Source organism: Neopsephotus bourkii, unplaced genomic scaffold (assembly GCF_033783945.1).
Source record: "Neopsephotus bourkii isolate Nb327-2 ecotype Australia unplaced genomic scaffold, CSIRO-AGI_Nbou_v1 NB_1493, whole genome shotgun sequence".
NCBI classification, from domain to species: domain Eukaryota; kingdom Metazoa; phylum Chordata; class Aves; order Psittaciformes; family Psittacidae; genus Neopsephotus; species Neopsephotus bourkii.
This window is the reverse complement of record NW_026901969.1, coordinates 6,697,615-6,720,299: the sequence shown is the minus strand read 5'-3', so window position 1 is coordinate 6,720,299 and position 22,685 is coordinate 6,697,615. Positions and strand designations below refer to the sequence as shown.

Below are 22,685 nucleotides of genomic sequence, written 5' to 3'. Positions count from 1 at the left end.
AACCTCACAAAGCCAAATTCTACTATTTTCTTACTGTTCAGAATTCAGATTGAGCTTAAAGGAGGCTTCCATGAGTTCACCTTTAGGAACAGTCACAAAGAAAATAAACTAGACTTTTGCTGTACATTAATTTAAAATTAGGTATGTGCTAACTATTTCTTCTGTAGGTTTTCTATTCTAACATTACTAAAACACAGAACAGACATTTCAAATACAAGTTCTATTATTTAAAACTTGGATTACATTTTAAAATCCAGAAGCCTAATACTATGTGCCTAAAACCATAAGTAGGTGGCTCCTACATAGAAAATTGTGCACTATTAAAGTTCCTGAGCAACAGCTATTGCCATTGCTTTACATGAACGTTGCTGATACTCACCATCTCTGGAGAGAAAATAATTATTTAGATGCAGTATTAGGCTTGAAAAACTCGCTTCAGAGCTGTATTTCAGACCTCTGTAAGTAAAAAAAGTTTCCTTAGTACCTGAAATACAAAATCTGGTGTTACAATAAAGCTCTTTCAGATTCTGAGGTGTTTAATATTGCACAGTTTCACAATACTGCTTTTTTACAATTGAAACCCCCTATTCATATTCAGTTACTAAAATATAAGTTTTCCTTCTTCTAGCTGTGACAAAGCTTAAACTAATATGTAACACTGTCATTCCTATCCCTGGTAATAACTCTTCTTGTCATTTAGTAATTTTATCACAGTTAGGACTTTAACAATCAGAGTTTGCCTTGGAGAGAAGGCAAAGTTGAGAGTTCTGCAGTCTCCTAAAGCTGTAAAAAAACACCTTGTTTTCCTTTAAAACCTCAGCCATATTTATGCCAGGCTGATAGTAGTCCTTTCATCTGACACAGTTCTTGTTTGTCCTGAGCTCAGCAATGTGGAATTTTCAACACAGAATGATGTGCAGGTGGTGATGCCATCAGATACTGTTCCAATAAATGAAGTAGTTTTCCATCCATTAAAGTATTTTTTCATTCTGCCTATTTGAACTTGTGATTCTCAGTGTTGGTTCTTGTGGTGTCCACACAAAATAGTTTGTCCCATTCCGCAATTTGGTGTCTTCGGGAGGAAATCTCAATGGCTGAGAAGATGGTTCAGAGATCCCTTTTGTAAAAACAGCATGGATGTGAACAGTTACAGCTTGATGGATCTTCTCTCAGGAGATTCCTGAACAATATTCTGTAATACTCCAATAGTATTGCAGTGGGTCTTGAACTTCCACACTTCTATACTGCTGCCATGCACCCACCATTTCTGATGTTACCATAGAATCCTAGAATGGTTTGGGTTAGAAGGGGCCTTAAAGTGCTACTAGTTCCAAACCCCCTGCCATGGGCAGGGACACCTTCCACTACACCAGGTTGCAAAGCCCCATCCAACCTGGCCTGGAATACTTCGAGGGAAAAGGGCCTTACTCACTTATTCTGTGAACAGAGACTTAGGATGCACATCAGAAAAGCTGCCTCATTTTTCAAATGCCTTAAATTTAAAAAGAAACAAATATGATAAATGATAGTAATTTAAGAAATTTAAATAACATATGAAGGCCAAGGAAGATAACCAGAGGTCCTATTCAGCTAGGCATATACTTGTACTCTGTAACAAGCTTCCTGTATCTATGTTGCTGAAATCATGCTAGATTGTTTGTCCTGCACAGCTTGTGGAAGCTTTGGCTTTATCAAAGAATCACAGAATGGTTGCTGTTGGAAGGGACTTCTGGAGGTCACTTGGTCTAACACTCCTGTTTGAACAGGGCCACTTTATACCTGGACCTGTCCAGACCCATGTCTGGATGGTTTCTGAGTGTCTCCAATGATGGAGACTGCAACCTCCCTGGGCAACCTGTGCCAGTGCTTGATCACTCTCACAGTAAGAACGTATTTCCTGAGACAAGAGGAAATCTGGTCAGAGGAAACCTCACGTATTCTAGTTTGTGCCCATTGCCTCTGGTCCTGTCACTGGGCACCACTGAAAAGAACCTAGCTCCATCTTTTGTACACCCTTCCCTCACGTATTTACATGGTTTAAGGGACTGCTGTGTTCCATGGCATTATTACTGTCTATCCACTTCACACTCTTTGGCAGACCTATTGCCAAAGGGAGGAGCCAGCCTTCAGTGAGTGCTTCCCACTTCCCTTATCCTTAGGCTGAGGGAAGGGAGTGATGTGGGTTGTCCTTGAGGGCATAGCCATCATAGCCATCTTGACTGGCAGGAGGTGGGCACCACGGAAAGCACCTTCCAACAACCTCATGTGCTTCAGTCCATGTGACATCCCAGTACTTTTTTGAGAGAACACTGAAAGCAGTGCAGTGTGATTTTGTTCAGTTAGGCCAAGGGGCATAGTTGCACTATGCAGCAGCACTATACAAATCCTCCTAACCAAAACTACAGTGAAACTACCTGCAGTCCATTTGCATGCTGATGGGCTCCCCTGTTAAATGTAAGGCTCTTCACAACCTCAATTAATACAGAATAATTGCAAGAATTTTTAGCTTTTAATAAACACAAAATAGTTTATTACAAAATAATTCCAGTACCACCACCATCCTTTCATTCGATCCGTTTACTGCCCTGAGGTGAGACTGTGTAATAGAAGTAGGAATGCTCATCAGAATATTATCCACAGATCTTGAAGGCCAAATGACCTCACAGCTGCCTAATCCTGTGGACAGAACAAGAAAGCTCAGCAGATCCACCCGTGTTTGATCAGCTGAACCTAGTAAGTCAAAAGACAAACAGATTCTCTCCCCAGCACAAGTAACAATGTGGGGAGGTTGATGATTTGAGGACAAAATTAAATGTGATTTTACAGATTCCCAGGCATCTTGGATACCTGTAATAGTCTGTTATCCACCAACCTGTAGTCCTCTGACTGAATCATAATTAGGGAAATCTAAATCTGAGGCCTTATTTTTTCCAGCCATTTTAAACTGAAAGCAGGTGCAAAGTGAGAAGGAGGGGTGTAAACATGGGGATCTTTTCAGTTACTGGGCTGTATGGCTCCCTGCCCATACCCAGCTCATTGTGCTCAATTTCACTTGAGATCTGTGCAGGGACAGGCAGCGTTTGTATTGTCCGGACAAATATAATGTAACACCCAAATCGCAAAGCTTAAGTTTCATCTGTTTGACAAGATCCACTGACTAATGCTGGCAAAGGGCTGGAACTCTTTTTCTGAAAACATTGTTTACAAATGCTTGAGGGCAGGCTGGGCTTCTGCTTTAATTATGGATAGAAGCACTAGGTGGAGCCAGAGCCAGCTCTTCATGGAAGTCTCCTGTAACCTGGGCTATCCTGGGTATGTCAAGATTTACTGCTTCATAAAGATCTCGGTTCAGCTTCCAAGCACAGAATTTCAACTGCACGCATATATAACTGCAGGATCACTGCATTGCTAAATTAATGGTGCAGTTTGAGTGCAAATTGCATGTGTTTGTAATATATAGTATATAGGTTTACATTACATCTAGCTGCCCAAAGGCTTTAGATTGTACGGCATTATTCGGAAAGAAAAAAGAAAGAGAAAACATAATTCCTAGTTTCAAGGTAATACTCAGCTGGAGAAAGAATAACTGGCAGTAAAATGAACTTGGTCCTGATCTAGAAAAGAGGCAAGGTGACTTTCAAAGGGAACAAAACTGCAGGCAGGCTTGTCTATGTTCAGTTTGGAAGGAGGGGAGAGGGATGTTCACCCTAATTATGTAAACTGTCATAATTTGATCTAAGTATCTTTCCATTACCTGGAGAGTGGCACATCCAGTGGCACCTGGAAGGTACCCTGTGGGCTTCAGGAGTGCACATGGTAGAATGGAGGGTCTTTGGTAACCCAGAAGCAAGCAGCTGACAAAACAACCTCTGTCCCCAGGTGATACAGAAGGCATTGGCAGCCACAGGAAGAAGCCTCCCTCCCGAGATCTGCTTCACCATCCCAGTTTGACCAGCCATCATCAACACCAGCAAGGGTCTGTCCTCCCGTACACTGAAAAATGTCCCACCACAGCTGAGGGCCCTGTCACTTCTGCCAGTGTCCAGACACAGTTTCTGGAATAAGCCATGACAGCAGAAGAGAACAGAAACTACATCTGGTAGGTCGAGGGACCTTGGCACTGTTAGCTGTACACCAGGAGGCAGAGTCAGCAGTTGGATCTAGTAAGTGCAGGTGAGATCATGACCATTGCATACATGTTGAGGCTGATGGAGCCACAGCCAACCACTGGTAGAGGAGCAGGTAAAGCAGTAGGAGCTAAAAGCCAGTGTAGCTGCTGCCTGGGGCTGGGGTTGTGTCAGAGTGAGTGCTTCACCCCCTACTTCTCTTTACTTGCCAAGGGAGGTGAGAGTTTGAGATGACTGGTAGTGCTGCAAGCATCTTTTTATCACATCATCAAGGACAGTACCTTGATGTACCAAAAGCTTCTTGTACCCAGCTTGCTGTGGCCACAGAGAAGGTGGCCAGTCTCCTCCCACTGACTGCTTCAGCTTGGTCTTTTTTAAACAAATAATTTATTAGAGAAAAAAAATGGTGACCTTACTGGGAGAGTTTCAAAATACAGGAAACTATTGTAAAAGAAAAGGGGAAGATAGTACTTTTCAGTTCCCTCTCTGTCCAGGTCTCTTGTGCCTGTAAGGACTGTTTATTGGTAAGGGCTGTGTTAAGCCTGTCCAACAAAAATAATTGGAAGTCCTCTCTTTGTTTCTCCCCCAAAAGATCCAAAGCACCAGGATCTCTTCCCCCCCCCAGCTCTTTTGCCTCCTACAGCTGTTCCTACCTTCATGAAAATGGTCAACAAATCACTGCAGGGCTATGAGGAGGGTGTGGAGAGTTAGTAATGCATGGTCATCCATAAACACATACACACAGAAATAATTCATTATATGCCTCCTGTTAATAGCCTGAATAGATGTAGCTGTGATGGTGCTGGAGGGCTACACATCCTTCAGCCTGCCTGAATAAGGTGTACAGACTGTTACAAGACTCTGTGAAGCAAATCAAGGTTATTATTTAACAGGGAAAAGCCATCATGCAACACCAGAATGATCATTTCCACAAGTGTTCAGCAGGATAAGACCTGACCTGCAAAACTGGGCAGAGAGTGAGACTCATGAATAGTTTGCAGTCTACAACACATTTTCTCTGTAAACCTACCTAAATCTGACTCACAAGACCTTATTTTAAAACATGGCTGTCCCTATGCTCTTGCATGTTTATACAGTTTGGTTTAGGTTTGAAAAAGCCTCAACCAGCTTGTAGAACAGTTGGTGAGACAATATAAATCCCAGCCCAGACCACCCTACTGCCCCAAGAAGCGATCAGTCCTGGAATGTTACACAGAAGTGCTAATCCTATAGCCATTCTCCAGGAGCACTGGAAGCTCCTCCAGTGATTTCAAGCAATCAGATAATGTCAGATAGAGCTATACTTTATGAAGCAATTTTGCTTCCTGTTAGTTTGACAGTTTCAAGTGCTTCCACACCCAGAGGACGCCCTCTGAGGAACTGCTTGCCAGTATTATCTCCACCTGATTTCTTTTAGAAACTTAAAAACAATATTGAAAGCATTGAAGAATTATGAAAATCACATTTTTCTTTGCTGCATTATTCTTACTGGATCTCTTTGCTTGCTGTCATGCTTATCTACAATATCCCTTGCCTGACATAGAAGATGCAAAGTTCATTGAAGACTGCGTGAGAGCTCACAACATGTTTCGGTCCAAAGTGAATCCACCAGCCAGCAACATGTTTCGCATGGTAAGGTGGTGTTCATGATCTGTTTGAAAATCAATAGAGATTGTGCTGCTGATTTAGCCCATTTTATTCTTTATTTGTTTTGTGCTCTTCTTTTTCACGTCTGCCAATGGCTTACCTACCATATATCTTAGTGCTTCATAAGAAATATAAGACATTCATTTTCACAGTATTGTTAAGTGTTAATAATTTGAAGGGAATTCCCTTTTTAGGGATGGATTGCTACTTTAAGCTTCAGAAGAAAAGACAGAACAAAGGGCTGTCTTGCAAAAAAAAAAAATGGTATTCAGTTCTCAGCATTTCATTTGCTTCTTTCTAAGAGAGATAGTAATCTGTTTTATGTTAGTCCAGGTTTCATACAGGGAAGCTGGTATTAAAGAGCTCCTGAATAAGCAACCAGCACAAAAGGATTTTTGAAAATTTAGCATCTCCTCTTGTTTGAATATGGTGAAGAAAGGAATTTGCCAGGACATCCATCTTGATACCTGCTTGTCATTTGCTGTAGCAGAGTTTGAAGAGTAGGGATATTAATATCTGGCTGGAAGACAGAGCTTCCTATAAATGCAATGAATAGTAGAACAGACTATGGATAAGTCTCAGCTTGTTTGATGGAATACATAAGGAAAAAGGTAGACAGGAGGCTGAAAGAGGTAGCCCCAGTCAGTTCATGTCATTCCTCTGAGCCCTCCAGTAGCATAGCTGCAAAGGAAGTTAAATGCATAACCACATGCACAGTATGAATCATTTCTATGAAAGGAAGTTCACAGAAAAGGGGTAGCTTGGACTACTTATTATTTTCATATTTGCCATTTTAAAAATCAGTGTTTCATTTAAAATGCTACTGCACAAGAACAGACTCAGCTGCTGAGACCAAAGATCCAACAAGCCTGGAATAGAAGCAAGATAAATATATAGAAACCTCTTAAATCAAAGGTATAGCATTGTACTTAAAAGCTCTTGATGGATTTTTCTTGTATGATTTTTTTTCAGCCTTGAGCTCATGCAAGCTTTTATCATCCCTATCATCGTGTAGCAGAGAGCTGCACAACCTAAGCACAAGATATGTGAAGATATCTCCTTCAATTTGACTTGACCTGTTCTTAGTTTCATTTGATAGTCTGGTCTTTGTATTGGAAGGAGCAACTAATTAACTGCTTATTTGCCTACTTCACACAAGCTGTCCATCTGTCTCTGATCAAAGCTGCAGAGCACTGTTTGTTGCTTTATGAAAGCCCTACATACTTGAGGATGATCATCACCCTGCATGTTCTCCCCGTCCTTTCCAGTTCTAGTGTCCATTTCTTAATGCACACAGCATTTAACAGGACTTCCCACAGTGGTGTAATTATATATCTGGTTTTATTTGCCACCCCTCCTCAAGGAATCCAACACTTCATTTGGTTTTTAGACTACTCCTTAATAGTGATTTACAAGTGGTAATAACCATCTCCAAACTTATCATTATGAACACAAAGTCAAAATTGTGCTTTTTTTTTTCCTCACACATCCCTTAACTTACTTTTTATATACTGAATTTTACATTTTTACCTGCAATGTTATTGCCTGGTCATTCAGTGGCATGAAGTCTTTCTGCAAGTCTCCCAGACTGGTTTCTCAAATTCTCACTGTACCACTCAGGGTAAGAATAATTCCTCCTCAACCCAGGAGACAGGAGTGAGCCTTTAATTTGTTTCGGCCACACTTCTCAATGAAGAGCGAAGAGGCAAAAGGGGCTGGGGAAGGGAGTGAGTTTTCTCAGCAGAATTCCTATCTGGTTTAGTGTTAAGGGGAAAGGGCTAGTCCCTGGACGCAAAGTCCTTCACACCCCTCTACAGCTGGGAGTTTCACCCAGTTACCTACTCTCAGGTGCAGCAGCTTACAGACTGCAGTCCAGCCCATATACCACAGGTCAGCGGATAGATCCTACATGTCCTGCAGTATCTAAGGAAGAAAGAAGAAAAAAAAATTGTTATGGAAGTAGGAATGTCAAGTCAGAGAAAGCAAGTGAATGCAGGGATGGGAAGTAGAAAAGGGGAAAAGAATCCTTACAAGTTTCTGTTTAAAAATGTTTGAATTCAGCTAAGTCACTGCTGTGCATGTTATATTATGGGCGTTTTTTTCCTTTTCTCCAGTCCTGGGACACTGCTTTAGCTAAGACTGCCAAAGCATGGGCAAAGAAGTGCAAGTTTAAGCACAACATTTACCTTAAAATGCCTGGGAGGGTGCACCCCACCTTTACCCCTGTTGGAGAAAACATCTGGACTGGCACAGCCACCATTTTCTCTGTGGATGCAGCTCTCAGCGACTGGTTTAACGAAGTCAGCAGCTATGATTTTGACAGCAACAGGTGCACTGGCATGTGTGGTCACTACACCCAGGTAAGTCTTATATGCCCAATGATTTATAATCTCATGATTACACAGATAATCCAAGTACAGGCATGGAACAGACTGGAAAGGAATTACAGCAAGATTTTACAACCCCTGATTTATTGCTGAATGAGATTGGAAATAAATATTCCAAGTCCCAGGAATGTCCAAGTCCTATTTCCTGTATGGTGAAAGGGATTATCCCATGACAATTTCATGTTTCCAGGGGAGCCAGATAAGAAATGGAAAAGCATTTATCATTCAGTCGTTTGTCTCAGCTGCTGTTCGGGTTGTTGATGTTGCCCTTGTGTCAGCTGTTTTGAGTTTCCACGAGATCCTCCCCTTCTCCTTCCTCCCTTAATGCTGCTGTATGTTCAGTCTTTGAATGGGTGCATTACATTTCTCTTTGCCTTTCAGGTTGTTTGGGCAGACAGTTACAAAGTTGGCTGTGCAGTTCACTTCTGCGATACAGTTGAAAATTTTCCAAGACTTTCCAGAGCAGCACATTTTGTTTGTGACTATGGGCCAGCGTAAGTTACTTGTTACATTATCATTATTGCTATTGTTATTGTTAGTATTATTAAAATATCCGAGAACTGACCCGGTATCAGGTGGAACAATGATGGGAGCAGCTGTAACAAACTTGAGAAGATGCCATCAGTTCAAGGGAAGCTTCCCCCAGCCATTGAGAGCAGGAGCTGCTGGGTATAGCCACAGCTGCAGAAAATCCCTTTCTAAAAAGGCAGGAGCGCAGAACATAGCTGAGAGCACTCACCATAACCCAGATGGTGGAACAAAATCAGTTCAGTCTCTGCAGGAAAAGGTGCAAGCTTTCCGCTTCAGCAAGATTACATCTTTCTGTGGCCCCACCCAAGCTTCAAACAAGACATTTCAGTTGAAGAAATCAGTCAGTCTTCTCGTTTATCTCATACCCTGCAATTTCTGCGCTTACCTTTTACATATTTGCTTTTAAAATACAGCCGGGAAAGGAGGGACTAGAGGCAGACTGTTGTGTGCTTACAGTGAATAATACGGTACTTCCTGAGAAGTCTCATTAATTTCAAGAGGCACCAGGGAGCTGCTCCCCATGCCAGTGAGAGCTTTATTCTGATCTAAAAGAATTTCAAACAATTGCAGTGATCAGGTTTCGCATAAAGGGATTTCCTCCCCCCATAATAGCTGGTCATGAAAAATTAACAGTCTGATGAAACCATGTATTTAAATTGCTTTCAAATGGCTGAGCTAGCAAAATACTGTTTTTCTGCTTTGCAGGGGGAATTACCCAAGAAAACCATATAAAGTAGGGCAACCATGCAGTGGATGCAGCAGCGATAAGTGTGTAGACAAGCTCTGTGGTAAGACCAAAGTGATCAACTAAGAAAGTTGAATAGAAATAAAAGTGGCATAATTATGAGTGGAAATATGACGATGAGATGATTTGTAGTAAGTACATAGTGGGTCTGCAGCACAGCACAGAACAGCTGTACCAAACCCTGGTAAGAATAGTATAAGAAGGAATGAATTGAAGTACTTCTCTGTTGAAGGCTCTTAGAGGTAGAAACCAAAGTTTCTGATGAAAGGAATCAGGTAGACTGCTGCCTGCCTTTTATCTGATCAGGACGTCAAAGCTAAAACTCTAGCCCTGACAAATATCCCCTTATATTAAATATAAATTGTATATTTAACTTCTGCTTTCTTGCTTGTTTAGTTTGTCCTGTCACGTTTTCCAGGAGATTATAGTTCTGAATCAATGACAACACTATACTGAAAAGCGCACTTATTTCTAACTTCTGCAATATTCTGAACTATAGCAGTGAGAGCTTGTTTTTCCACAGCAGTTTGCAGCTGTGGACCTTTATGTCATTACACCTAGTCCCAGACTAGTCAGAAATAGTGTTTTAAATAAACAGAGATTAAAGGACATGCAACAATGTCTGAAATCAAATATGAATTCTATACAGAGGTTTAATAAGGATGGTCTCTACAATTCAGGCTCCAAATAGCTTCAACTGTAGAAATAATTGAGCATTTGGTACTCATATTTCCTTCTGTGATATCCTGGCTGACTCATCTTGAGGTCTCAGACTGATGCATCACAGGAAAACTAGGAACATCTCAAAGACTAGGGGGAGTGTGAGGAGGAAGAGAGCTCCTACAACCCATTTTGCCATGTTCTCCTATAAGGCAAATCAGCAGTCCCGATAGGATGCACATAGGCAATCCTGCAAATACATCAAAGCTCTTAGTAAAGGTGTACTTTTGTGAAAAACCTAGTAGTTATATTTGTCTGTAACTATTTAAATTTGGTTTATCAATTTTACATAAATTCCATGGTTTGTTTTTATTTGCTATTCCCTCCTTCCCATGACACAAATTCTTCCTGACACAGCTGCCTCTTTCCTGCATCTCTTGTAATTTAATGAAAAATAAGAGCCCCATGCCAGCCAGGAGCCTGCTCTTGTTGGCATGCTTCCTCCTTGAAGGATGTTTTAGGCACTAACTGGCATCATCACTGCAGTGAGCCAGGCACTAGCAATGGCTTACTCTTTACATTAAGAGCCACCACCTAGCAATACTCACATTCATTTCCTCTTCTGATCTCTTTTCAGCAAATACAGAACGTGAGAAGCTGATAAGTACGTATCAAGTTGTTCTTAATTGCTTTCCTGTAAGTATGGCTAAGTTTGATGAGTCTTAATGCCTGTTTCTTCACTGTTTTAGATTATGCCTACTGGCATCCGGACTGGGATACACAGCCCCAGCCGCCACGGCCCCGGCCCCCCAGGCCTCCAGCACCACCCCACATCCCACCTGCTGAGCAGCCGCATCCCTCTTGTGACCAATACTGTCTTTGTGTTTCGATTTTAAGACCACTGTTTTTGGTACTGAGTACTGGTGCTGTTCTTTTAGTACAAAAGTGGTTTCCACATACGTTTTTTAATGAGTAATGATCAATTAAGGTACTAATAGTGAAATTACTGTTCTATATCACTCTCAGAGAATTGCACACATATAAAAAAAACACTTGGTCATCTCTCCATTATCCTAATGATATTTATCCACCATAGAAAAGGCTGCTTCTCCACTGAAGGCAGAGTTAGCATAATTTATTGGCAGTAGCTTCTATGCTATGCTTCTGTGTCTGTACAAGCCATTTATATCTGGTTCAGGAGTAGATTGCTAGAGGGACCACAGAGACTATATATTACTATACATGCTAACAAGCCTCCTGGAAACCTGGGGCATCACAAAGACATGTCTGAAGTGGCAGACTGTATCAAAAAGAAGCAATAACTCATCTCCATTAACCTTAAATTATCCCAAACATTGTTTTCCCCAGATCATGGAGATCTAACTATATGTATTACTTATGAACAGAAGGAGTAAAGCTTGTCTTTTACTATGTTTAGCCTATGTGTATATATCAGTCTTCATTAAAGTTACTCTATTGTCAGGTGTACTATTCTGTTCCCCTCCTCCTGGAGTTAAGCTCTGTCCTCCATAGCTACAATACCAGGGGAAGTTGAGAGAACAAGGACTAAGATGGGGTGTTAATGGGGAGAGCTTAATTTTAGGATGTGAGATGGTGACAAAATCTGAAATACAAAATCTGGATGACAGCCATGCTGAGCTTGCAGACAGGGAAGGTGGGGGAGCAGGGAGGAAAAACAACAGGGGGGAGATGAAATAGGCCCAGGACAGCCTCTGGTTCAGAAATGGGAGATCTCAGCCTCATTAAAAAAGACCAGACTGTTGAGTGATAGATTCATTTTGGATTTAGAGACATTTTACTTTCAACCCCTATCATTCCTGTATACATTTGCTAGTAAGGGAAACACACCTGTTTTTCAAGCTAAGAGATGCTGGCTGGTACTAGCAATGCATAACTCTGCTATCAGTATTTAAAGCTATACATATTTAATTTCACAACTCTCAGTTCCTGTCTGCTGCCATCTTTTATATGTACCAACAGCGAATTGGCTGGGGTTGGGAAAGTGTTTGGGAGGGGGCATGGCTGGGATGGCAGACCTGAATTCTCTGAAGGGATATTCTATGCCATATAACACTGTGTTTAGAACCAAGCAAACAAACAAAACAACCACCACACACACACACAGCAAAATCTGCCATAGAGAAAGAAGAAATGTGGAGGGCTGGCTTCCAGGGTGTCCACTGCTCAGAGACTATCTGGGCATCAGTCTGCCTTTGGGGGGTGTGAGTGATTTCCTGAACATCACCTGGTGGGATTTGTTTGCTTGTTTCCTGCCTCCTCTTTCCACACTCATTAAACTGTCTTTATCCTGCCCCATGAATATTCTCACTTTTCTTCCTCTTTTCTACCCCCATCCTTCTGGGAAGAGGGGAGTGAGTGAATGGCTGTGTGGGTGCTTGGCTGCTGACAGGGGTCAACACACCACATCATTCAGCTCTAAAAAGGGGTGTGTAGGGGAGATGCGAACAAAGTGTTTCTCATCCGTGATTCCCTCAGAGAGTATTTTCATCTGTAATGAGTCTCCCCAGGAACAGCAGGCAGTGTGTGACACACAGGACCTAATGTGTGCTGAATGTGGCCTTGCCACCAGCCCCAGCCCCCAGGAATGCATGTGCAGAAGTGATAGCTGGGACCTGCACCCAGGTGTTCAAAGGTGTTCCTTAGATGAACCTGAAGTGAAAAGAACTACAACCTCATTCCCACAGAGATGTACAGGTTGGGACGGTGGGAAGGGGCCTGAGCTTGATGGACAGGTGATAGTCAAGGGCAGTGTAAAGAAGAAGAGGAGAGGGGGGGGGGGTGCGTGGTGGGTCTGAGCAGGGACTGTTGGGCACCTGAGGTAACATGCATGGGACATTGGCTCCCAACTCCTGGCTGTGAAACCCAGTGTGGGTACTGGGCACCCAGCACAAGACAGCACCAACTTTCACAGCATCCAACTCAGCTGGGGACTTGGGTTACAGGAAACTAATTACGAATTGCTGAAGCTTGATAGCACATGGCACAAGGATGTGATCACAGGACAAACCCATCAGTAAGTGCAGCATATTTAAACTGTGGTTCTCAGCCAAACATACCCCTCCAATAACTCCATGTACAACAAAAGTGACTATTCATACTGTAGTAAAAGTTCAGTTATTTCTCATAGCATTTTTCATAAGAGTAACAGCCGTAACAGCAATTCTATTTTAATGAAAAGCAGAAAATTTATCCAAAACTCTCCAAACTCCATAATGATTGCTACAGATGGGATGTTAGGAGCAAATAAAACAAAAACAAGCCCAGAAGACAGGACAGAAGCTTACCCATCACAGCTGAAGAAAGAAGAAAGAAAAGAGAGACAAAGCTGCCACAGCTCTGATGTGAACTTGTAGCTTAATTTCCTCATTCTTGCAGCAGTGCTGGTGAAATGTGACTCATTTCCTGCAACAAAGCCATATTCAATTACCATGGCTAAGATAAGTCCAGCCCACAAGCCATCCAAGCAAAACGCTGCTGTGGGGCTAAAACCACCTCTGAAGCATTCTGCTCTTAAAGCTGGACAGACCAGAGACTGAGCATCATGACAAGCAGATTTTCTGCTTGTGTGCTGGCTTTGCTGCACTTCTGTCTTTCCTCTGACTCATACGGACCACAGACATTGCCTGATGTTGGAGATGCAGAGTTTATTAAGGAATGTGTGCAAACCCATAACAGATTCCGGTCCGGCGTGAATCCATCGGCCAGCAACATGCTCTACATGGTAAGGAGATCTTCATGACTTACATGCAAGTGTGTAGCATTGTGATTGTGCTTACACTTCTTAAAGCAACCTCCTGGGATCATAGAGCTCATACATCATAGAACCATAGATCATAAAAAGAAGCACTGCTTCTTTTTAAAGCAGAGAAAAAGGCTCTGATTATCAGGTGGTTTTATGCACTCGGGTTTGTGTATAATTTTGCCTGGATTAATTTCCTCATTTGAAACCCAAGATTTCAACCCTCAGTGTTTTGTACTGTGAAAAGCCTCGACAGCCCATGGTGTAATTTATGTGCAGACTTAAGCACAACCTTTCATACTTGAGTCAGCATGGGCACAGACTGTTGCCAAAAAGTCTCTTGGAGAGCTTTCTTTAAGCTTTCCTTGCAAGGCTCTCACGGGCTGAGCTAATGGAGCAGCTGTTCCTAGGTACTGGGGCTGCAGGGGAAGCGAAAAAGCAACATACATCAGGAGTAAGTGCTGGAGGCATCAGGTCCCACATCGCTCTACAACCCTGCCTTCTCCCTGTCCACATCAGGAGGCAGTATCTGCAGCCACCATGCAAAAAATAGCCTGTTGTAATTCAAAATACACCCAAAAGTGGCCACCTCTCATGTCAGAGGGCTCGTGACACTTGTCTCCCTGATGGGTGGCACATAGAAAAGCCAGCAAGGAGGAAGCTGTGTGCATAAAGCTAGGCTTATGGCTGAAGCCCGGCTCTGATTTGTGAGATGTTACATTCCAGTAGCTTGGGAGTTGCCTCTTGCAACATCCATCACCTTTTGTGTTTTGACTGGGTAATACCTGAGATTTCTGTGTTTCTCCTTGGGATAATCACAGATCTCTCAGATGGACCATAGCAATTGTCCCTGCCCATGGCAGGGGGCTTGGAAGCGGATGATCTTCAAGGTTGCTTCTAACCTCAACCATTCTATGGTTCTATGATTCTGTGGCTGTCCTAATTCTGATCTCTTTCATTCTGTTCCTCTTCCTTGCTATCTCGCATGGTCACCACCAGAAGAGGACATAACCACATCTGTAATTAGCAACACCCCAACCAAAGTTAAAGCTCATTTACCATTTCTGGTTGTCAAACACTAACAAAGAAGTGCCCATTGGGGAGGGGTAACTGAGCAGTGAGCAGGCTCCAGTTGCAAGCCTGACAGGAAACAATTCCGTTTCTTTTCTAGATGTATCTTTTACTTCAGCTTTCTTCTGCTGGGCGTCCTGAACTCCCAGTACATATAGCTCCACACTCAGTTTTCTGGATTGCTTTACTAGCCCTGTACTAACAAAATCTTGCTAGGATGTAAGGATGTATTAAAAAAGCAATAGTCATATTTTTAAATTATGCCTAATTTTTCCTTTTGAAAAATTAAAGAACTGAAATCTGAAAAAAATAGCAAGAAAAAAAGCTTCAACAAATGAAGATTATTACAAGTAAAATAAGAAATCATGGTAAGTTTCTTTTAAACTGCAACCCCCCCGCCCCCAATCTTAATTATGACCTCTCCCAGGAAGAATTTAACATGGAGAAAGTGGCATAATACATGATAAAATCTGTTACAAAAGTAAAAGCATTGGAATTGAAAACAGCAGATTTCTTCATTTTTGAGTGGCCTTTAGCACTTCAAAAATGAAAAGAAGACGTCTCTCTTTCACAGGGAACTTCTATTTGCTGCCGATAACTGTCCACCTAGATGTATAAAAATGAAGCCTTTCCATGTGAACTCAAAGCATTTCCATCTTGTGGAAAAACAGTTTTTAAAAGAAAATACAGGACAGAAACCCCTTTAACTGCAAGTAACAAAGCCCAACCATCTGTATTTGTAATACATTTATTATGAGAATGCTGATCTGACTTTTTTTTACCTGACCAGTGTTACCCCTTTCCCATTCACCCAAAGCATTGCTTAGGTCTGTTCCAAGGCTCATCAAAATCAGCACAAAGAGTCTCACCAGTTTCATTAGGGCTTCACTACAGTCTCCTTTGAGAGATGCCTCACATCGCTTTTCACACATTCAATTTTCCCTGCCTAATTCAAAAGGGAGCTCACCTGAGTTATACAACCAAAACTGAGAAATAATTCATTAGAAGAAAAACCTGTAATTACTATTTTCTTAAATAGCAATGATATCTGTATGCAGACCTCCCTGTTCTGTGCATCAGTTTAGTCCTATCTTTTTGCATAAATGAAGTTTCATAAGCAGAGTTAAACTAAAGATCACCCTGAAGTATCAGTTTCTGCACACTGCTTTTTCAACTCTCAGCCACTTTAAGCATTCACTCAGAAAAGTACATTTAAACTTACTAACTTACCTTTAAAATTATTATTAACCAATAATAACTAACTTTTCCTTAGTCATTGTTACTGATCCATTCAAAGCAATTTCTCCAGTCATTCTATTGTTTGCAGAAGCAAGGGAGATATTTTGATCCATATAGAAAAGGAGAAATAAAAAAGGTGTCTTTTAAAGTCCAACCTAAAACAGTTCAGCAGTGCTGAACAACTTCATTTACAAGACACAAATTGCAACAAGAGCTACGGACGTGCACTTGTGGAACTGCATTTTCCAGGAGACACAATTCTGTATTTGCTCAATCAAGTTGTGCGTACAAGAAAACACAGCAAAACCAGACACCACCTCCAATGCAAACAAAAGACACTTACATAATTCAATTGCTTAAATGGGCACTTTCTGTAGGATTGAATAGCAAGTGAATTAGTCATTCCACAAGTATGAATTCATCACTAACATTTGAAGCCACTGAACACAAAGATGCAAACCAAGGGGCTGAGTTTAAACTGTCTCAAAAATACACGTGTGCTTGTGAACTGACCTGAAAGCAATAGCCTTAATGCATGAGGCTGCATGAGACTCCAGTCTGATTGGTGGTAAGCATACACCCCAATCTCCAGATGTCCTGTAAATTCACTGTTTAAATTACATTAACATTCCCTCATGGTCAGCACAGCCTGGAAATGCACATTGCACCCCAAACACTGTATTTGACTGATGTACAGTTCTTGGCATCCAACAAACCAGTCAGCCAAGATCACCCATCACCCCAAAAACTTCTGCAAGTTTAATGAGTAAGTTCAAGTCAGAAATTAACTACAAGACAATTTGGCATGTAGCTCTGGAAGTCTCAGCAGAGACAAAACCAAATGAACCCGAAGCATACACGCTACTGAGAGCCAGCTTCTCCTGAAAGTTGCTCTGAATTACCACACTGCTAAGGTACCAAATGATTTTCAGTTGTCTTTATTTTGCAGAGTTGGGATCCAGATTTGGCAAAGACTGCAAAAGCTTGGGCAAAGAAGTGCCTGTTTGAACATAATACGCACCTGAAAGAGCCAGGGCAGGCTCACCCCAAGTTTAGCCCCGTTGGAGAAAACCTCTGGACTGGCTCACTTTCTATTTTTACTGTGCAAGGAGCCATCACCTCTTGGTACAACGAGGTCAGTGCCTACACTTATGCCACCAATAAATGCAGAGGAGCATGCGGCCACTATACACAGGTAGGTATTGCACTTCTCTATCTAAACCAGGAACCAGTGTTGCCATTTTGACAAAGAAACTCTCAATTTCTGTTGAAGAGGCAATGAATTGTTTTCCATGTGCTGTAGTCTTGTGTTAAATCTGATATTCTCACAAGATCCTCTCACGTCCCCATTTTAGGGGGGAAAAGAGTCACTGTATTATTATTATTATTTTCAATACGACAGTTGTATTTTGTTTCCAGGAAGAAAACAGGTCAGCCGTCAAGCAGTCAGATTTAGCCAAGCAGTGGCCAAACAACAGGCAACAGCAATGGCTGTGGGCTGCAATGCATGGGGGGATGAGGTCCCAGCTCTGGCAGGCAGCCTTTACATGCCAAGGGCTGGGGAAATACCAGCATGTAGAGTGCTCTGCAAGCATCACATGCACACTTTTCCCAACCATGATTCCCAAAGAAAGAGGACAGGTGAGGGAGAGGAGTGCCCTGCCATGCAGCCCTGCAATCTCTAACCATGACTATGGGAAAGCAGGACAGCTTGCAACAGTGGCTCTGGGGATTAGATTTATACCTGAGGCTATTTAATACTTTCTGCAGAGACACACATACACATTTAGTACTTGAAGAGATGAGCCAGTGGGGTGGCTGAACAACACATGCACGTACTTGCATGCAGAGAAGGTATGTGGATGCAGGAGACGTGACTGTGTTGCTTTTAACCTTGCTCACAAGGACAAGGCAAGATTGAGCATCTGGAAACTCCTGTGAAAGGCAGCTTACCTGCACTAAGGCCCCGGGCTGTTTACCATGTTGTTTGTAGAGGAGCAGCCCAAGTGGTTGCATGGGTGAGAATGAGAAAGTAGGGTTATTCTCACTTGGAGTCAGCGGTACAGTGACTGTAGCCAGAAGCTGTGTCTACCAGCTTTGGGAGGCATCCTTGGGTCCACATTTCCAGGGAACCCCTCTTTTCTCTCCCTTCTTCCCAGCTGTGGCAAAGAGGAGTTTCTCTCGGGTACAATTACTGTAGTTACCATAAACACTTGCTCAGCATATGCCTCAGCTGGTAGCCGCTTGGGATGGGGAGGGTCAATCACAGTCCTCAGGGATGTAGATGTCTATGGCTGACGCCAAGGGCAGCCTCTGCTCTGCCACTGCACTGAGAACACCCTCAGGAGCCTGAGGATTGTTCCTTTTTCCCAGAGCTGGCACCAAAAAGGCACAAACAGAAAGGCCAGGCCACCCCTTTGAGTCAGTGGAGACATGAGCATGTGTCTTCATCTCTTTGTGCTGCCAGGATCTCTCTACATCTCAGTCATTGCTGCTGTTGTATCATCCTCAGGTACGGCTGTGCCCTCGTCTCCCCTCTGCTTCATGGGGTTTTTGTCTCCAGGACTGCAATATTTGGTTGCACTGTAATCTTTGAGTTGGGTATAGGATGCTGAATTGAACTGCCCAGCTTCTGGTAGACAGAGGATTGCTAGATGATGCCTCTAGATTATTTTAGTCATTGCTGTGATGCTGAAACGCAGGTCTACAGCCCTGACATGCAGCGCCTCCTGCTCCTCCCATAACATCAGTGTCTTCCACCAATTTGCATATATGTCCCCACTGGATTTAGCACAGGGGCAATCACCTCTTTTTTGAACTATAGCAGATCACACAGCCTTTCTGCACAGATTTGATCTGATCTCCCACAGCAGGAAAGACAGAAAACTGATGGATTACCTTGAAGCAAAGGAGACAAATTTCACCTTCTCCTTTGGAAGAAAGGAAAACTGCCTGTTACAGTTATTCTTCCTTTCAGACTCATTTTAACAATATCTAGCAAATAGGGCAAAACAATCAGGCATTTTTCAGAACAAGCTGTGATTTCAAGATCCATCACTGCTGCTTTTCCCCATGAAGCCTGCCCAAGGAGTGCTCCTCAGCTGATTCACTGTGACACAGAGGAAGGCAAGTCATTTCCAGAAAGCTTCAGATGCTGAAGCAAAGCCTTTGTGACCAGTGTACCATCTGTCTTTGCAGATTGTTTGGGCTACAAGCTACAAGGTTGGCTGTGCTGTCCACTTCTGTCCCAGGGTGGCATACTCCTCCATAACCAACGCAGCACACTTCATCTGCAACTACGGGCCAGCGTAAGGTTTTCATTACGAATACCATTTCACAGGGCTTGGGTTCTTGGGTCCTGCCCCTTCCCTCCCACAACATGCAACTTTATTAGATCAGTCCATCTATTCATGTCTTTTGTGGTAGGAAATGGTCCCCAAAATAGGGAAAGAGGTACATCTCTATCCAACCAGCTTTTTCTTTGTTGGTTGAGGGCCATATATTGGAGCAAAAAAAGCAGTGGCACTGGTAGAAGGGGTTAAATATAAGATGCTGACATGAAAATACTGAATTAATCAGTTGAAAATGAATCTCTTGTTCTTGAGTGCCAAGATGGCCCCAGACAGATTGTATCAGCTAAGGTGCAAGCCAAATGTCTGAAAACATTTCCACATGCACCTGCAGAATGAAGCCTCTGGGTCAATGGTTTGGATACATATTGAAGAGTGCAATGCTTCCAGCTGCTGTCTTAGCAGCTGAGGGCTGGGACTTCTCCAGGCAAAATCTTATCCAGAGGTCCTTCATATGCATAGTCAGCAGGCTACCCAGCCGGGGTGGTAGCTGGTGCCACTCGTGCTGCTGGCAGAGGTGGGAAGCAGGGGAAGACGTGCATCTCTCATAAAAATATTTACCAACAAATGGATGAAATCAATACCTATGAAAGATTCTCCAGCACCAGAGATTCCTCTTCAAGGTTGAATACTCACATACACAGGTAACTAAACCTGCTTTTGTTCCCATAGCCAGAGTCAGCTCTGAGAGCCTGCAGTCTCTACACATAAATCACCCACCTTTTAGTCTGTTTTAACCCCCAGGTTTGCAATACTGCTGTCTCCAGGTTCTGAAATGACAGGGTGCCCCATTACACTTAACCTTTTCTGCTTTACTGCATGTCTTGTGCAGTCACAAGGGAAGCAAAACCCAGGTTAAAACTAATTAGTGGTAGGTGCTCACACTTTTCTCCCAAGGGCAGTTTGAAAGCAGTGTTTCTTTCCTTTGTAGTGGGAATTACCCAGTGCGCCCATACAAGACAGGAGCAGCATGCAGTGACTGCAATGGCGAGCAGTGCATTAACCAGCTGTGTCGTAAGTAGAGGACAACCAGCCCTCCTCCCCAAGCACACGTAGAAAGGGAAAGAGCACACAAAAAGATACTGGCAGGAGGCAGGCACAGTGCCCTCTTCATCCTAAAGATAGCCTGGAAAACTGCAGTCAGAAGCCAACCGAGCAGTGATGCACAAAGAGACAGGAGAACACTGGCAAGATCCTGTTTTCTACCCCAGGGAGTGACAGGATGGGGTATGCTTTTTGCGTGCTGGAGAGTATGCTACAGGAGATAGAATAGCTGCAGTTTAAGATGTTATTACTCCGCAAAAAGTTACTGCCTGCAGAAATGGGAATCACAGAAAGGGATACACATCCCCTCCTAGGGGCTCCAGGTTATTATGTGGTGCATGAGCTGTGGCTTGAGCTGGTGCAAGTCCAGGCAAGCCTTGCCCCTACTGTGCGACTGTGGGAGGGAGGAGCTGCCATGGTACTGGCAAAGCTGCTTGCTCCAGTGAACATCAGCCTGGCCATCTGCTTTCCCCTAAGCACCAGGAGAGAGCCAGGGTGACATGCCCTTCATGGGACACGGTGCTCAGCCCGAGTCCCTAGCAGACCACCTGAAACTCCTCCAGTTGGCTCTGCGATGGCTGGAGTCAGGAGGGGAGAAGACCTTCTGCAATACCCGCAGAGTCAAGGCACTGTGCTGTGGACATCTGATTGAGAGAGCCGAGGGTAGGTTCGAGTCACACATTTCCCAGTAGTTGACCTCAGGTGAACTAACAGAGTGGGAAGGTGACATTAAAACACCAGCACTGCAGGAATGAGGGGGAGTCCCTGACGCATGGGGCTGTTGAATGTTAGCTGCAGGTTGAGGATCTTACATACAAAGCACTGGCCAAAAGGCAAAGAGATCCTGGGAAGCACACCCTGGGGAGTGAGTTTTCTCTAGGCCAGACAGTGGTGGGAGAAGTCAGCATAGTGTGATCAAGTGCTCCTCAGCAAAGCCTGGGAGCCATTGCAGGCTCTCACAAAGTCACTGGGTTTTTGCTTCTTCCTGGAAATAAGCACAGCTCCCACAGCTGTTTTGTGAGGCCGTCCTGATGTTCACATTTCATTCCCTGTTTAGGCTCAAATTGGTTTTAATGTGTACGTTTGCTTACGTTCACTTCTTTTCTCTCTCCAGGAAATGCAGAGCGTGACAAAGTCATTAGTAAGTACCCCCAGAATTATTACTTCCAAGTGTTGTCCTTGGTACAGTTATACTTGAAAACAAGTAACTTGTTTTGTCCATAGGTGATTCCAAGTGGTATCCAGAGTGGGACAGATCTCCATGTGATGAGTACTGTATCATCATTATTGCTTTAAGGCCATTACTCCTTATACTGACAATTCTGGCCACCTGGCTCCTACCAAAATACTGGTCTGTAATACCTGCCAGTGAGTGACACAGGCAGAAGGCGACAAGAGTACTTGGGTCAACTCATCCCTTCCATGCACATAAGTTACCAGCAGCACAAAGATTGATAGAGACATTGTTTGCCTCCAAAGGTGATTCAGAGGTACAGAATTAGCACCTTTGCTGCAGGCAGCAGCTGGGAGAGCTGATAAGCAGCTTTCTCACTGTTCAGAGCCAGTAACTGGTTTTAAATCACTCATGTATTTAGTGGAGTGGTGTGAACAGGACCCGGTGGGTGGGGGAGCACACTGCCCAGGCAGCACACTGAGGCACAGGCAGGTGTCCAACACGCTCTCTTAGAGACGGCTGGAGGGTGCCCAGGCCAGGAGCCTGGCCCCAGGCAGAACTCTCCCCTCTCTCATTCCTCTTGTCCTCTTTTCTTGGATGTTCCTCCAGCAAGATGCAGAGCAGCCTGGAAAGGTTTTTATTTATACTTATTTTTAAGGACTTTTTGGACCTTTGGGAGCTCTGGCATTTGCATCCTGGAGCAGGCAATGTATTTCCCATTTGCCCTGCACTGGGGCCACTGAATTATCTTTGCTTAGGATTTGGTTTTAAACACGTCATCTGTGCCAAGATACAGTTTCACCTGTGTTTACATATGATTAGATATCACTATCATTAGATATCTTTCCTGGTCTTTTTTTTTTTCTGATCATAGTTTTTCACTGCTGTTTCAAACAATAAATCATTATTTTCCTGCTTCCCATGTATGG

At 43.2% G+C, this 22,685-nt stretch overlaps 2 protein-coding genes across 3 annotated transcripts; both read left to right on the top strand.

The window, feature by feature from the left end:
- Positions 1–4,328: 4,328 nt before the first annotated feature.
- Positions 4,329–12,023, top strand: LOC133220948 (glioma pathogenesis-related protein 1-like). Its single transcript, XM_061369412.1, has 6 exons — positions 4,329–5,759; positions 7,889–8,134; positions 8,543–8,655; positions 9,398–9,480; positions 10,735–10,761; positions 10,847–12,023. Exons 1-6 carry the CDS (start codon positions 5,580–5,582, stop codon positions 11,071–11,073), a joined length of 876 nt encoding a protein of 291 aa, XP_061225396.1. The 5' UTR covers positions 4,329–5,579; the 3' UTR covers positions 11,074–12,023.
- Positions 12,024–13,518: 1,495 nt separating this feature from the next.
- GLIPR1 (GLI pathogenesis related 1) lies at positions 13,519–22,583 on the top strand. 2 transcript variants are annotated; one of them, XM_061369411.1, is made up of 6 exons: positions 13,519–13,860; positions 17,138–17,323; positions 19,387–19,496; positions 20,470–20,552; positions 21,697–21,723; positions 21,807–22,583. In XM_061369411.1, exons 1-6 carry the CDS (start codon positions 13,681–13,683, stop codon positions 21,956–21,958), a joined length of 738 nt encoding a protein of 245 aa, XP_061225395.1. In that variant the 5' UTR covers positions 13,519–13,680; the 3' UTR covers positions 21,959–22,583. The 2 variants fall into 2 exon arrangements, with proteins under 2 accessions (XP_061225395.1, XP_061225394.1); XM_061369410.1 differs by having other exon boundaries at positions 13,523–13,860; positions 17,138–17,383.
- The last annotated feature ends 102 nt before the right edge of the window (positions 22,584–22,685 follow it).